This window comes from Zingiber officinale, chromosome 5A, assembly GCF_018446385.1.
Source record: "Zingiber officinale cultivar Zhangliang chromosome 5A, Zo_v1.1, whole genome shotgun sequence".
Lineage (NCBI taxonomy): Eukaryota > Viridiplantae > Streptophyta > Magnoliopsida > Zingiberales > Zingiberaceae > Zingiber > Zingiber officinale.
Genome location: NC_055994.1, coordinates 90,526,449 through 90,544,033, shown reverse-complemented (window position 1 = coordinate 90,544,033; position 17,585 = coordinate 90,526,449). Strand labels below are relative to the sequence as shown.

The 17,585-nt window shown below is 36.9% G+C and overlaps 1 protein-coding gene across 2 annotated transcripts; it reads right to left on the bottom strand.

Annotated features, from left to right (window-relative positions):
- Positions 1-5,040: 5,040 nt before the first annotated feature.
- LOC121980953 (WEB family protein At3g02930, chloroplastic-like) lies at positions 5,041-9,570 on the bottom strand. 2 transcript variants are annotated; one of them, XM_042533238.1, is made up of 4 exons: positions 9,343-9,570; positions 8,469-8,673; positions 7,659-8,368; positions 5,041-7,562 (listed from the first exon to the last, which is right to left on the bottom strand). In XM_042533238.1, the coding sequence occupies exons 1-4, from the start codon at positions 9,360-9,362 to the stop codon at positions 5,363-5,365; spliced, it is 3,135 nt and encodes a 1,044-aa protein (XP_042389172.1). In that variant the 5' UTR covers positions 9,363-9,570; the 3' UTR covers positions 5,041-5,362. The 2 variants fall into 2 exon arrangements, with proteins under 2 accessions (XP_042389172.1, XP_042389171.1); XM_042533237.1 differs by having other exon boundaries at positions 5,041-8,368.
- Positions 9,571-17,585: the final 8,015 nt, after the last annotated feature.

Sequence of the window (17,585 nt, the reverse complement as noted above, 5' to 3'; positions counted from 1 at the left end):
GTTGTAGCAACGAGTCCCAAGTCGTATTTTCCAAGGATAACTAATTAGTGTGTGTTAATTCTAGAATTGAGTCAAGTTGATCTCTCTTATTAACAAGGTCAATTAGGCACTTCCTTTTGATTCACATTACAAACGAAATTCATCTAAGTCTCAAAAGTGAACTAATTTAAGCAACAATGGAACCAAAGGAAAGCTAATCTTATCCAAACATTCTTCGCTTTCATTTTATCAGTTTAGCATTTATCAAGCATCTTGAATCAAATTCTTCAACTAGCAATTTATTCAATCCCTTACATGATCCACAACAATTAACTGAGGTTGACAATCAGCTCACGTTAAACATCCAAAATTAAATCTTCATTATAGTAATAATAAATCCAATGCATATAACAAAAGTTTTCTAAATTTTTGAATTGAAACTAACTTATACTTGTGGAAATCGAAACATGAAATTCAAAACTAGAAATGGATTACAAACTAAGTTAGTAGCTAATCATGGTTGGAATTGCAGAAATCTTAAGGAAAACAAATTTGCAAGTAAGAAATCTGAAATGCAATTACAAAAGAAATTCAAACAAGAACAAAATAGTAAAGAAAGGAAATCAGATCATAAGATCTGAGCAGATATAAGTATTGTAAAGAAAAGAAAACAAACAAATGCATTCCGCAACCCTAATCTGGATCCAAACATCTCCTCTCTACTGTGAAACATAGTTGAATCAGGGAACGTCCATCAAGCAATCACTGGCGAAGAATCAAGCACTCCAGTTAGTGCAAGCCTACGGTCACAACTTCTGGGAACGCCTCTCGAGCTCCCAATCGACTGCACTTCCATCGCACGAAGATCTGATGCTGAGTTCTGTAATTTGCGTCACTTGATCGATTGATCAGATCCACTCAAGTACAGCAAATGAAATGAAGATGGAATGAAATTCGAAGCTTCTGGGAACGCCTCTCGAGCTCCGGTGGCTAATGAAGATCGCAGATAAGGGGAACACCTCTCGAATATGGATCGTGGAATGGGAATCAGAGATCTCAAGCTCGTGGACTGGGGAACGCCCTCTGCCACTCTCACACCTCGAGCGATCGACGCCGGACACTCAGTGATAGCCGGCGATGAAGAAATCTAGCTCACAGATATGGTTTGTGGAATGGGAGCTGCGGCCGATGCTGCGAAGAAGAAGAAGAACAATGTGGAAATCGTGAACGCCCGAGCCCAAGAAGCACTGTAGCTTCTCGCGGGTTTTAAACCTCTCCCTATCTAATCCAACGGCTGAGAATGCTCGGAGCTCAATCAACGGTGGAAGATCGTCTAAAATCTGATCCAAAGGTACTGATCTTCATCTACAGTCCAGATCTACTCCCCATTAGGTTGGATGGACCGGATCTTCAATGGATGGTGTAGATCTACTCCAATCTTGAATGAACGGCTACGATTGTTATGGAGCTTGATCACCTCATTTCGCCCTAGATTTGATTGCAAATGTGGTCTGATCTGATCGGATCCATGACCCTTTTGATGCCTACAAAAATAATAATCAAATATTAGCATCAAATACCATGATAATTGACTAATTTGCAATTAAATCCAAGATCAAATGCAATTATGAAATATGATGTATATATGAATTCAATCTATGAAAAGATAATTAAAAACATGCATTATAAATCAAAATAATGTAGCAAAATCATGGTTATCAGATTAGTAATTTTGTCTACCAGAACTAGAGAGGTTTCTTCTTACTACGACGCTAACACAATCTTCTTTCCTTTGATGTGAAGGATATAAGTATTCTTCCATCCATCATAGACAACACTATAGTCATACTATCAAGGTCGCCCCAATAGTACATTACATGCATCTATGGTCACCACATCAAACCAAGCATTATTAAAATATTTACTACCAATTGAGAAAAGGTAGGAGACATCGCCTATCTACTATTACCTCACTGTCTTTATTCAGCTATGATAACTTTTACATCTGAGGATGACGTTCCGTCTTCAACTGTAATTTTTGGACAGCCTCTTCGGATATTACATTTTCACAACTGTTGTTGTTGATGATCATCTTACAGATTTTATCCGTGACAGTGCAAATAGTGTGAAAAATATTAGTTCTCATCAACTCATCCCCTGAATTACCTTTGGGAGTCAACAGACTCTTACAAATAACCAAAGTCTTATGGTCATCACTGTAAAGAAGGTCATCAACTCTATACACTGGTTCGCCACTTGATGTTGTCTCTTCTTCCACATCTCCCTCGATCAATAAATTTTTACCTTTCTGATCAATAAGAGAAGGTTGATTACATTGGTTTGCCTTATGTCCCTGTTCAGCACAATGATAACACCTGAAATGGGTCTTAGAATTAACTTGTGGTGGTTGTTGCTATGAAGGACAAGAATCTTGAGGGTGAACTTGTCTACTATTTTGGTCTTCTCTATCCACTAGTTTATGATTCTATTGCTTTTCATCCATTAGTGCATGTTGGAAGGCCTCTGAAACCATCTACAACGAATGAAAGTTGAGGACATCTTGCAAGGCCTAGCACAACCTCCTAAGTATTGTGTCACCATCTGCTCCTCCATCTCCAATAAGTCGTTTTGGGCAACCAACTAGTAAAACTCATCTATATACTCATCGATCGATCTCGCACCCTGTCTCAATGAGTGAAGTTGCTAGAATAGAGTTTGAGTGTAGCCAAAAGGAAGGAAGTGTTCCCTCATCTTCTTCATTTTCTCCTAGTCAGTTATTTGGGATTTACCCTATTTGTCTCGTGAGTACTGCATTTTCTCCCACCACGCTGATGTTGGCCCTTTAGTTTGATGACAATCAAATTCACCTTCATCATATTCAGAACTTGCTTGTAGTCGAAGATCGGTTTCACTTTGTTGATCCAATCAATAAAACCCTCTACTTGTAACGTACTAAAAAATTCGGACATATCAAGCCAAAAATCGAGGTCTCCATAAGGCTCCTCCCGACCACGACATTTTTTGTGTGTATCCCACTAGTGATATGGATTCTTGAAAGTAGACTCAAATCTATGGTCTGAAATTTCACGATCTTCGAGATCTCATGCCGCTAGACACTAAATTAAATCTGCAACTTGCCTCTATAAATTCTTAATCATCATTATGTCATGAACACTATGACCACGATACTTGACTTCCTCATTTGAAACATGTCTATTGTTGAGACCACGACCACGATAATCTTCCATTGGATCTAATCCTCTCTAATACCAACTAATATTGGGTATTATAGTGATTATCCTATAGGCTGACAAGAAGGGAAAATTAAGGAGAAAGCAAAAAAGAAAAATCAACAAAAACGAAGAGAAACCATCAAAAAAAAAAAGAGAAATCCGTCCTTCTTTAGGTTTTACCAAAAAAGAAAAGTTTACTAAGAATAGAGGAGGATCCTCAAACAGCTAAACATGATATTTACATAGACAAACTCTAACCCATAAATACTCATCATATCAAAAATACCCAAAATATGATAAAGATAGAAATTACTAAAAATAGAAAAAAAAAAAAAAGTATTTAGATCTTCTGAAGAGATCTTAAATGGTATTTTTTTTGTCCGAAACTTGATGATTATAATTCTGAGTAATAAATATATATCTTTAAATTATACGCACGTGAGCATATAACTGAGGTTAATTCCGAATCTCGAGTAAAAAATAATGTCTCATTGAAGATTAAGTTCTCCATCCCACATCACATCTAAACCTAGCTAAATTTATTGTCGTCGCCTCAAATGAAAAATAGGTATTAACATATCAATAAATCTTGCTGGCCAGAATCTGGCCAGCTAGAAATTTATATCGTCCAATCATAATGCATGCATGTACATGCATATAATTAATATATAAATATGATATTACTAAAATGTCCTTGTATATATATACATGTATGTATTCTAGCTGATCAGATTCTGATCATTTAGTATTGCCCTTAACATATAACTTGTAGTCAAAATTATGAATTTACTTTTTCCTAGGTAATATTGGCGGGACTCTCCATTATTCATCAGCCATCAAATATTTAAGTTTAATTCATGCATTAATCATTGCATGTTGGTAGCACATGAACCTCAAAATCGCTGTTAGAATGGTTAATTAATAATGACAGGTCAATGCACTTCCAAATTAATTAATTAAGCAATGCAATTATCACTATCTCCACTTTACAGGTAGATCCTTCATTTTTTTTTTTTTCGAAGACAAATAGTATTCTCCTCCAATTTTAATATTTATAGTATACACAATCAATTTTGCTATTTTATATATATATATATATATATATATATATATATATATATATATATATATATATATATATATATTCACAGTAGGTTTGGATATATATTCACACTCGATGATCCTCCGTTGGTTGAGCTATTCACATGCTTTCCAATGGCATTTGACCTCTTTTCCTTCGGCATTCGGCAACAAGCATAAAAGTTAAATTGACAATTACAATAAGTAATGCAATAAGCTTTTAATCTTAATTTTTTTTATAACATGTCTTGTTATACTGTTGGCGACTACAAAACCACATGGCACCCCTGTTAATTCTACTTGTCTCATATGATCGATGAGTTAATTCATTATCTGCCCATGCGTATGCAGCTAGGTGTGTGTATACAGTAGATTGACAGGATAAAATGAAATGAATCAAAGTGAGTCAGATTGGCTATCTCTTACTTACAGATATATTTTCTCATTATGAAAATTTATTTATTATCTATTATTTTAACATTTCTATAAATAAAATTATATAATAAATTAAGTTACGAAATACATTTTCACATTCCTCATTTCTCCAGGGAATGACAATTATCTGATCTAATACCGTTGCTTGAGAATTCAAATGCAATGCCAAACGGGTGTGGGAAAAAAGGAGATTGCATGATTGAGCAACGTAACAATAGCATTAAAGAGAGAGGCATTATACGCACCATGCACATGAAACAAAAAAGCATTATCTTATTTTATGGAACAAGGTTGAAGTACAAAACAACAAACATGAGAACAATGGTGATTACTTTCATTCACCAACCAGAAAATTTTGATAAAAGAAGAGTCCTTCAAATAGCTTTTTGCTAGTTAAATATGACAAGGAGTCTTCATGTCTTTAAAGAGAGCTAACCTTGCAAAACAAGTAACACAGGAACTAAGGCACAAATTGTAGATTCACTAGGCAGAAGCAAACAATTTTAAATACAAGCACTATAGCAAAACAATTTAAGAGACTATCATGGGCATATCAGACCTTGATCCAGGTCGGAAATGCTCAAACCACCAAATACATTAGATGAATTGTAATGCAAGAAGCTTAGGTTCCACTTCTACTTGAGGTTACTCTTCTTTTTCAGTATGCTCCCAAATTTCTGCATGAAAGCCTTCTTTTTCTTTTGCTGCTGCTCCTGCTTATTGGGTGAGGTTCCATCATTTTGGATGTTATCAGATGGCAATCCATTTGACACATTGGAGTTAGCACAATCTGCCTTTAAGTAAGATTCATCATTCATCGAATCGACCTCATACTCCTTCTCTGTTGGCAAATCCTTGTCTACAGCCTTGCCGTTTTCAGACAACTTTGATTCTGTGTCTCCTTGTGGTTCTTGTGGAGCATTGTTAATACTCTTCTCCTCCTGGCTTGTTTCCAAATCATTGCTATGTTCCTCGAGCTTTTCTGATGGTACTTCTGAATTGGGGTGCTCATCATAAGTGGTTTCCTCAAGGGAAACAAATGGCACTGCTAAATCAGACTGATTCACATTTATTGATATTTCACCATTCACCATTGCCTTCTCGGCTGTGGCCTCAGCTAGCAATGAAGAAAAGTCTTGGGCCTTGTCTAAAGCTGCAGTTTCTCGGATCTTGAGTTCATTGTTCTCCTGAATTTTACTCTGAAGGTCATTGTCTTTCTCTAGTAACATCTCCTTCAGCTGCAGATTCTCAGCCTTGGCTTCTTCTGCTACTAGTTTGATGATATTTGCTTCTGATTCAAAATGCTTTAGCTTATCTATCAGCTGGACTTCATCTTCTTGTGCAGCCATTATCCTGAGCTCTGCTGCTTTCAGAGAGTCACTTATTTTGTCCATGTCTGTCTTCATGGTGGCAATTTCCTCCTCAGATCTTTGGATAGAATTTAAGAAATCAAGAGCTTTCAAGTTCCACTCAGATACAGAATTTTCAAATACCATTTCAAATCTTTCAAGAGCATCTTGAAGGCAGACGTGCTCATGTTTGGACTTCTCCAGCATTTCATCATAATTTTCTTGATTCTTCATAATAGTCATCTTCAAGTCCTTGATCTGAGCATGGGAATCCTCAACCTCTGCTTGTTTGCATACGAATCTTTCTTGTGTTACATGTGCTTCTGTTGATACTTCATGCAGTGCTGAAGCCAATCCTTCCATTGCCTGCTTAGCTTTGTCAAGTTCACACCGAGTTATATCTAGCTCATTTTCCAAGTTTTTCTTTTGCTCTGTCAGGCTTTCAATATTTGAGTTGGCTACCTTCTCACTATTCAAGGCCTGATTTTTTGTCGCCTCCACAATCTGAAGGTCAGATTTTAAAAGTGCAATCGTTTTCTCCAGTTCTGCTGCTTCCTGTAGTGCTACAGCCAATTTCTGAATAGATCCATCAAGTTCAGTTTCATGCCTGGAAACCTCAAGGTTAAGAGAATCCACCTTGCCTGTAAGAACAGAAAGTTCACACTCTTTATCCTGCAATAGGGCATAGCACTCCTCGAGCTGTTTCTTAACCGAAGCAAGAGCCTCCAATGAAGATTTTCTAGACTCATTTGTCTCCTCTAATTGAGCTTCTAGTAGCTCTGCTGCCTTCTTCCATTGCTCCACAAGATGACGAGCTTCTGATTCAGCATTGTTTACATCACTGACCTCAACCGTCAGCGCCTCAACTAATGCTTCCATCTCTATTAACCTGGCTTCAGTGACCTTTGCCTTCTCAAGTTCACTCTTCACTGCAAACAGCTCAGATTCCAACTCTACCTTGGAGTCCAGCAAGGCCTTGAGATGCTCAATTTCCCCTGAAAGGAGCTCTAGCTTCTCTGAATTGATTTCAGCACTCATCATTGCATCACAAGCCTGAGTTAAAGCAGTGTCCTTTGCATCGATGGCTAATGTGAATTCATTTTTCACCTGTTCAAGCTCCTTAGTAATCGAAAGCAAGGTGGCAGCATTCAAAGCATTCTGGTCTTCAACATATTCAAGCTGCTTCTTCAATTCTTCTCTCTTCTGAGCACTTTCAATGCTTTTTTGTTCAAACTCACATGAAAGGATCTTGTAGGTTTCCATAGCCTCCTCAGCCTGCCTTTGAGCGGCAAAATTCTCATTGAGTTTATTACTAGTTTCATAAACCAACCTCTTGGCTTCCGTTAATTCCTTTAAAATATGAGTCTTCTCTGTTTCAACAGAAGTCAAGAGTTCATTTGCCCTTGTCAAATCTTCCTGAACTAAGTTTATTTGTGCTTGTAAATCTGCTATCTGTTTGTTCTTCTCAGCTTCAACAGAAATCAATCTATCATTTTCCTTCTTTAAATGATCCTCAACTAAGTTTATTTGTGCTTGTAAATCTGCTATCTGTTTGTTCTTCTCAGCTTCAACAGAAATCAATCTATCATTTTCCTTCTTTAAATGATCCTCAACTAAGTTTGATTGCTCATGCAAGTTTGTTCCATTCACAACAAGAACTGAAGGTTCTTTTTTCTCACACTCCTGCAAAGCATCAATTGATGCTTTTGAGTGGTTAACTTCTCTCGAAACCAATCCTTCATGTGCTGGAGAATCAGTGTTCTTAAACTCCTGCACTGAATCAACTAACACTTTTAAGCGGTTAACTTCCTTAGACAACAAGTCCACTTTCTCTGCATTGATCTCAGCAATCTTCATTGCATCATCAGCATGATTTAAAGCACTGTTCTTTGCCTCTGTAGTCATGAAAAGTTCATTTTTCACTCTCTGGAGATCCTTAGTTATGGCTAGAAGTGCTGCAACATCCATAGCATGTTGGTTTTGAACAATATCAAGCTCCTTCTGCAATTCATCTTCCTTCTTTAGTGCAGCGTCGATGCCAGCTTGCTCCAGTTCATCTGCCCGGAATTTATCAATCTCAGAAGCTTCCTCCGCAATCCTTTGGGCAACAAGAGCATCCTGAAGTTTGTCATTTGCCTCGTTGGCACATCTCTTAGCATACTTTAGCTCCTCAAGAATTTGGATTTTCTCCTTCTCAACAGATGCCAATCTCTCCTTTGCCTTCTTCAACTCATCCTGAATTGCACTCAGTTGTCCCTGCAACTCTGATCCCTTTATTGGCCTTGGTTGCTTCTGCAATTAACAAGTAAAACCATGAGGACCCAGATACTTCTCATAGTCAAATAAACCATGCAAGAAAAATATGCAGGGTGTGTGTGGTGGCTTCCCTTACATCAAGAGCAGTGATCTTGGGCGAACGTTGCTCAATGGTAATCTTTGAATCAACTAATTTAAGGGATCGATCAATTGAAAGGCGCGCTGACTGTTGAGGGGACGGCGAAGCAGGGTCTACCTTGGTGGATCCAGCCTTTCCTGATTTATTGCCTTTAGGAGTAGATGGCGCACCTTTGTTAATCGAAGCATCAGATAAACCAGATCTGTGTACAATGTATGCACCTTAGCGCTTAAAAATGACAAATTTCACTAATCTCCAGCACAAAGTTAGCAATTCCGTATGCAATCATCACAGTTGAGCAAAAAATGCAAAAGAAGGATAGCAAATCCAACTAGCACAGTCCACAATAAAACCAAGAAAATCAAAACCAAAAAAAAAAAAAACCAAAACTTACTTTACAAAGCTCTCGGAACTTTATCTTTTTCCTATTTTATGACGACAAAAAGTTCAAGGCTTTACCACCATTCCAAGCCCAACAATCATGAATGGACAACACGAACACAAATCCTTGCACCATTTGTGCAACAAACGACCACAAAGGTTGCCACGAACTCACCTCAACAAGAAGAATTCGATTAAAATACCCCAGTCACAGAAGATTGGAATTTTACCCCCAGATCAAGTAGAAAATCCGAGAATGACCAGAATTAACTGAAATCCTCATAGCACTAGTGCCAGAAATGAGGTAAAGAACACACAAAAACTCAGCTAGACAAAAGGAACCATAATATTAACAACACCCCCAAGTCACAACTAGAAAGTGTAAGTGTAAAATACGAAACCGACAATAAGAAAAAAGGAAAAAAAAAACAAAAACAAAAAAGGCGAGCGATGTCAACACCCCTAGATCTGGAGAGCGCAAGGTAGTTACTTGGATTTGGAGGAGAACATCTCGATCCCCCGTCTGAAGCACTGCGAAGCCCAAATGCAGGCAGGCCAAGAGATTGTTTAGGAGGCGAGATGAAGACGGAATTGTGCAGAGGAAATTATAAGATCACTAGGTCTCGCAAGCAAAAGGTGAAGGTTTCTGCTGCTTTTTCTCTGCAAAAGAGAGGAGGCTATCGCATCCAAATCGAAACTACAAGGACAGTCTTTACTATAAATATTTAACTTTTAACTTTAATTAGTAAGCAGAGCGGAGAGGAGTTATCAGTTATGCATGTACATATTCGACTTAATAACTACTTAAACAAATAAATAAATAAATAAAAAGAATATTTACTATTTCCCCCACATTTTACTTTCATTTTCAAAAATAATTTCTCGGAATAATTATAAATGAGTGTAGATGGAATGGTTGATAGCTGACTGGATTAGAATTTAAGATATATACAACAAATTTACAGTTTGTAAATACTACAACGTCATTCGCATGCGAGTGTGGTTGGCAGCCCAGCCCATCATTCAGTATCTATCACGCAACCTCGGTTCCTCCGGCCCAAATTTAGAATCCACGTCACTATTGCCGACGACAGAAACGACAAAACCAAAAGTAAGACGAGGGGCCCACCCACTTTGGTCCGTGTTTCTCTATTTATTTATACGTTATCGTTTTATTTTATTTTTTATCGACGTCAATATTAATTTTAACTAATTTTAATTTTTTGTATTTAAATTAGATCGATTTTAATTATTTTTCTAGCTAGTAGTACTCTTCCTTCCTGTACTTAATATTTCAGTTGGACGGACTATTACATAAAATTTTTGAACGTTTGGGAATAAAGGATCGATTTCGACATTATTTTGTAGGTATATATATATATATATATTCCAATTTCACGTACGTAGTCTCGAAAGCATTTATACATGAAAAATACAATTATTTACGTTTGTTAAGCATGAGAATCAACCTTTCCCCATCTAGCTAGCTAATGTCACAATATTTGATGTGGACGTTATTATACGGCATAAAATATAATATTAAAATTACTTTATTATCCTTTAGAAGTCTATAATGGTTCGAATTTTAAATTTTAAAGCCACGAGAGCAATGATTTTTCAATGATTTACCAAACATGCTAGTTTGTATATATTACCTTAAAAAGTATATTCATTGTAAAATTGATCAAATCAGTTTCCATTTTTATTTTCTTTCCTAAGACCCCTCGCTTTTTCCCCCGATCATCTGGAAAAAAAAACTTCAAACCATTTTAATTTTTTTCTAAAAACAAAAAAAAAAACTTAATCTCCTCTTTCGTCTCCGTCGAAGACTTTACTTACAAAACATAGCTTGCTCTCTCGCGTGTTGAATTTCATCTAAAAGTCTACAATTGTCACGCAAGATAGGGTCGACACCATCGAGGCTGTGACTAAGAAGCACCATATACGTAGCACCAAAAAAGACGCGTGGATTGTTAGCATCATCTTTCTCATCCTCGTAGTTCCCCTTATCATTGAGATGGATCGTAAGCAATAGCTGAATGAATTGGAAATACAATAGTCAGCCCTCCTCATCATCCCCACCAACTTGATGCCCCTCTACACAATCATCGTGCCATCTAATTAAGAAAAGGAATTAGATTATTATAGTATAATCTAAAGGTGTAAATGAGTTGAGTCGAGCTTGGGTTGACTTAAACTCAAGAAAATTAAAGAGGCTCGACTCGAGCAAGTTTTTGAATTTGAGCTCAAGCTCGGCTATTTAATCATGGGCTCAAGCTCGGCTCGAAATAGCCTATATACGTAGCACCGAAAATGACCCGTGGATTGCTAGCATCATCTTTCTCATTCTCGTAGTTCCCCTTATCATCGAGATAGACTGTAAGCAATAGCTGATTGGAAATGCAACAGTCAAACCTTCTCGTCATCCCCACCAACCTGACACCCCTCTACACCACTGTCGTGCCATCTAATTAAGAAAAGGAATTAGATTGTTATGGCCTAATCTAGAAGTGCAAATGAGCCAAGTCGAGCTTGGGTCGGCTCGAGCTCAAGAAAATTAAAGAGGCTCGGCTCGAGCGAGTTTCTGAATTTGAGCTAAAGCTCGGCTATTTAATCATGGGCTCAAGCTCGGCTCGAAATAGTGAATTTAAATAAAAAACAAAAGTACACAAACTGGGGTTCAAACCTTTAACCTCTAGCAACCCAATGAAACACTCTAGTTACAAACACTTCCTCAACTTATTATTTAAATTTAAAGTAATAATTATTTTAAATATTAAAATATCTCGAACAGACTCGACGAGCCATCGACCCAGTATTACATAGGCTTGAGATTGGCTCGAATATTAAACGTGTCGGCTCGAGCTCGAGTCGAGCTTTGACCAAACTGCTCGCAAGTGGCTTGACTCATTTGCACCCTAGTCTAATCTCATGCTTAAATCGGTGGTAATAATAATTCATATTTAAGGCAATGCATTAAATTTGATGAGTTAAAAATACTTCAGTGTTTTTTCTAATTAAATCTTGTGCTAGGGCATGTATAGAGTTAGAATGAGGGGTGGATAGCTATGTTCACTTCTTCGATAATAATTTGCAATGGATAATCAAAGCGAAGATCTTCACAATGTCAACACCCTTAATTTTTACTTGATATCCATCTCCTTGAAATGATTAATTCAAGGGTCCACTCCTCACTCATAGATACACTATGAAAACCTCATTCCAGGAAGAGGAGAAGCTTCGTACAAGTTCAAACACAAGAAATACAAATAAGAAATGCAAACTAGGTTACAAAAATAATATAAAACAATTTTACAACATGAACTTTGCATTGTTTGCTCTTTTTTTGCTTTGAATTGCCTCTTGGTGGAGGAAAATGTAACAATACTTCTTCTCTAAACACCCAAGAATCAGTGGTGAAAACCCTAGATGAACTCTCCTTTATATAGACGTTGTTCGAACTCGCCTCCTAATCGATTAACCTTGCTTCCCAATCAATTGTCACATCATCATTCGACCGTTCAACCTGTAGAATGGCTCTTTCAAATTTGTAATCAATTTGTGAGGCATACTAATCGATTCAGCGGCTTTTAATTGATTGCTCCAATTAATTTAGAAGTTTTCTATTTGTGAGAGAAAGTAGCTTAATTAATTGTCCAATCAATTCCCAAGTTCCGTGTTCTCTCGCGACAAAGGCCCCAATCGATTGGGAAATATTGAATTGATTGCCTCAATCAATTCACCAAGCATCTATTCTCTCATGAATCTTTCATGAGAAATGTTGTCCAAATAATTGATTGAATTGATTGGACTATTTCGTCCCTCACTATGTTTTCACAAAGCACCCCCAATTAATTAGGCGCTCTGTCTAATCTATTGGAGCATATCCCAATCAATTAGAAGATATGCCTAATTGATTGCCCTTAGGCTAATCGATTAAGTTAATCGATTGCCCATGCCTAAATTCTGAAATCCAAGTTTAGAGTTCCCTTTCCCAACATTTGGCCAACCATAACTCGTTGGGACTTATCCACCAAATGTTTAGTGAACCTTAACCCATTTAAATTTTTCATCTCTTACCAAATGTCCGGTCAACCTTTAACCTATTTGGACATTTTCTTTGCCAACTTTCTGTTGAATTTTCGATCATCAAGTACAATCTTCATTAATCCACTTGGATTTTCCTCTCATGCCTAACCTCTAGTTAGAACTAGTCACTCGATAGACTTCCATCCTACCTAACCTTAGTTAGGATTTTCCCTTATCTAACTGCAATTAGGGATTTCCTTTGCCAACATGTTATCCTCATTAAGTCACTTGGACTTTCCTTTGTCTAATCTCAGTTAGGACTTTCCCTTACCTAACAGTATTTAGGATTTTCCTTTGCCAATGTGTAATCCTCCTTAATCCACTTGAACTTTCCATTGTCTAACATCCCATTAGGACTTCTCGTTGCTTAACTTCCAATTAAAACTTTCCACTGTCTAACCTTTAATTAGGACTTCCCGTCTCTTAACCTCTAATTAGGACTTTCTGTTACTTAACCTTTAGTTAGGACTTTCCTATATAAGTATCTAGTCACCTCTTGACCTACTTGACTTCTCTTTCATATATTATCAAATATTGAAACTCAAAGTTGAGTCAACTTGAGCTTAGTCAACTAGTTAACCTTGATCTGAGGACGATTGCACCAACATCTTGGATTTCATTACAGCTAACTTTCATTATTTATTTTATTATTCTCTTAAGGTTAACTAAAATTATAAATGGTCTATAATTTTAAGTTGGCATAACCTTTTTCATATAATGATTGATTTGTTGGACCTTTTGTAGTCACTTTAATAAGATATTTTTAATATCAGAACTTTGGTTTTCTAACTAATACTTAGACTAGATTGATTTTCTTAACATATGCAAAAGCCTCATGAACAATATATCGATTATTCAGGTCTAGTTTATTTTATCCTTATATTTTATTGCAACTATCAAATGTTCTACCTTTTGAAAATAATATGAAGAAAGAATGATATGGTCCTAGAATAAATTATGTTATGAAACGTCAATTTGAACAAAAATACTAAGAGATTATTTATTCTTATTAATCCTATCTGAAATCTATAAGGTGGTACAATGGCTCTGGTGAACAGTGGTTTCTGATGAAGACGAACTCCTGAAGATCCGAAAGAGCTCCTCAACGATCCTATGCACAGTGAGACGAGCCAACAAAGTGTTAGTGGTCTAGGACCAAGGTGGGGATCCCTAGCTAGGCCCTCCGACGCTCAAGTCAATTCCTCTCTTGAAGGTGGAAGAAGAAGAATTAGTAGAAGAAGAAGTACAGTAACTAAAGTACTTAGAAACAGAGTTTTGAATGCTAGAACTTGCTTACCTTACCAACGGAGAGGATCCCCCTTTTTATACTACCTCATATAACCTCCGTAGTCATGAGGTGGTCCCCGGTTTGTTAGAGTTTGTTAGAAGATGAAGTCATCTTCTAGGCTTTGTGTAATAATCCTTTTAGGAATCTTTTTTGTACCCTAAATGTATCTCTTTTGTCGTTTGCGACTCATATTCATGATGAAGTATGCATAGGAACACGTGACTATAACTGAAGAAGCTTCTAGAAAATATTTCCCGCTAAATGTGTCAGGCTGTCATACTTAGGTACTTCTATTAAGCACATCTCGACCGGTCATTCAAGTCGGTTATATATATATTGAAAATATCTTTTGTTAAGTATGTCTCGATCGATCACTCAAGTTAGTCGCATATATAATGAAAATACCCTTTGTGGAGCATGTTTCGGCCAGACATGTACTATAAGCTTTATAAGGCTAAGCACCTTTATGCTCGATCGGGTTTCATTTGGCCGAGCACATATAAGCACATTGATGCTCATTCAGTCTTCACTCGGCAGATAATATACTAAAAATCGTATAAGACTAAGTACCTTTATGCTTGGTCGAGTTTTGTCCGGTTGTGTATATGTAAGCACATTGGTGTTCGCTTGGCCCTCACTCGACCGGTAATACACTATATGTTGGACCCCATGGTTGTTTTGATGTGATCAAACAAGTTAGGTTAGGTCATGTTTAGTTTTTGATCCATGTGTCTAAGTGTACAGGAGTTTAGGAGTACAGGAAGTCAAGCGGAAGACACAGCTAACGAGAAGGATGACACGGGAAGGGAGCCGATGGGCTCGGTGCATCCGAGGGACGAAAGGGTTGCGAAAGAGTACACCGGTGGATGAGAAGAACGTACGCGACGTTCAAGGGATGAGAAGCCAAAGTGGAAGTCTGTTAAAGGAGAAGGCCAGAAATTGGATTCGGGTGAGCCCTATTTCAGTTAGCCGCAATCACCCAAACGAATGGAGCAGCGGAAGATCCAAAGGAAAACTGGAGTTATTTATACGCTGCAGGTAGAGGGCACCCTCTATGATATAGAGGGTGTCCTCCATGATGTATAGAGGGCTCCCTCCATGATATAGAGGGCGCCCTCCATGATGTATAGAGGGCGCCCTTAAGTCAGTCTTTGTAATTGTTTGGAAGTGGATAAAGCTCGTTTGGCAGCGGATAAAGCTTTATCCGCTGCCTCGCTGGAGGCGCCCTCCAAACCCCTTGGAGGCACCCTCAAGCAATAGATAAGATTTTCTAGGGACTACAAAAGGACCCCTGGACCTAGGAAAGATGTAACAACTTAAGAACAACTACTGTAATCATTTCCTAGAGATTTTTTTGAGCTTTTCAAAGAGTGTAAGAGGCGTCTCCGCCTACAGAGAAGGAGATATTTTTAGTAGAGTTTTACAATCACCTTAGATTAACAACCACCTATGTTGTAACTAAGTCAAATCTGTTTGTCTCTTTTCTTTTTAATTAGTTGTTCATTTCAGTTTATTTTAATTATAATATTGCTACTAATCTTGGTTGGAAAGAAAGGAAAGACTTTATTTTTTAAAGACGATGCGCCTCTCACCGGCCCCGCTGTTGCGCCAACACTATAAGCTTTATAAGGATGAATACCTTTATGCTCGGTCGAGTTTTGTCCGGCCGAGCACATGTATGCACATGGGTGCTCGCTCGGCCTTCACTCGACCAGTAATATACTAAAAACCGTATACGACTAAATGCCTTTACGCTCGATTGGGTTTTGTCCGGCCAAGCACATGTAAGCACATTGGTGCTCGCTCGGCCTTCACTCGGCCGGTAATATGCTAAAAGCTTTATAAGGCTAAATGCCTTTATGCTCGACCGGGCTTTGTCAGGTCGAGAACATGTAAGCACATTGACACTCTCTCGGCCTTCACTCGGCCGGTAATATACTAAAAGCTTTATAAGTCTAAATACCTTTATGCTCGATCAGACTTTGTCAGGTCGACATATGTAAGCACATTGGCACCCGCTCGGCCTTCACTAGTCCGGTAATATACTAAGAACTGTAAAAAAACTAAGTACCTTTACGCTCAGTCGGGCTTCGCCTGACCGAGCGCCTACAAAAAGCCTTTTATTTGGTCGTTCATTATAATACATTCACCCAACTATATATCGCTCCTATCTTTCTCGACCATGACTTCTATTTTATTTACCAGGTCGATCCGTCATAACTCATATCACTTATAATTATAATAATATTAATCTTGCTCTATTCCTTTTTCTTCTGAATTAACAGGAACCTCTTTGATTGTTATTTACAAAATATCTATCTTTTCTTGCAAAAGACTAAGGATAATAAAAGTATCTGAAGTAAGAATCATACCAAGAAGGACCATTTGAGCTATCTTACTATAGAAAATCATCTAGGATACTTGAAAATACTAAAGAATTTGATTTTTTTTTTTTTTTGTTGGATGATATGAAGAACTTTGCTTTTCCTAACCAATAAAATCACAAACATGACTAATTTGCTATGAATTTTGAAGAGAAATATTCATAACATTTTGGTGTTATTGTTATCTACATAATTGTTATTGATGTATATAGCTAATTGTTATTTTTCTAAATTATTATGCTATTATTGTGTGTTGTTGTAATGTGTGTTGTTATTGTAAAAGTTGTTGAAATATTGTAATTACTAGTTTATTTGTTGTAAATTATTATTTGGTATATTATAAAATGATTTTGTACTTGTATTTAAAAATATTATTATTTTAATATATATTGGTAATGAAAATATTGATAGGATTTTATTTGATGACTTTTTATATAAAATGATATTGCGTATGATATATTAAGGAATGAATTTGTGTTGTTGGTTTTGAAAAAAAAAAGTTGCTTTCAATATGGTGTATTACATCTATGGTTAAAGATATGGCTATAGTCAACAGAATTAGATGAGCATATAGATCTTAGTTTCATATCATTCTAAGTTCTCTAGATCCATTAGTCACTTTTGGGATGAAATCGGCTGATGAACCTAGGACATTCTAAAAATAAAAAATTTATCAAATCGAAGCTCATTCAGAGATCTTGGATTTGATATATTATCCATCTCGTAGTTCAACTCAAATCAAAAGTTATAATCTTTCAAAGTTTATAATGTGTTGCTGATCTTAGAGGATCAATAACGTGTTAGAAGATCAACAACAAAGTGTTGCTGATACTCTAAGATCAGAAACATCTTGTTGTTGATCCTCTAAAATCAACAATGCGCACATTGTAAACTTTGAAAAATCATAACTTTTGATTCAGGTTGAATCATAAAGTGCACAATATATCAAATTGAAGCTTGTTCAGATATCTT

Coding starts and splice junctions, on each gene's coding strand:
- LOC121980953 (XM_042533237.1), bottom strand. CDS start 9,362: ATGTTCTCCTCCAAATCCAA. Junction 8,674..9,342: donor ATGTTCTCCTCCAAATCCAA/GTAACTACCTTG, acceptor CATTGTACACAG/ATCTGGTTTATCTGATGCTT. Junction 8,369..8,468: donor CCAAGATCACTGCTCTTGAT/GTAAGGGAAGCC, acceptor TGTTAATTGCAG/AAGCAACCAAGGCCAATAAA.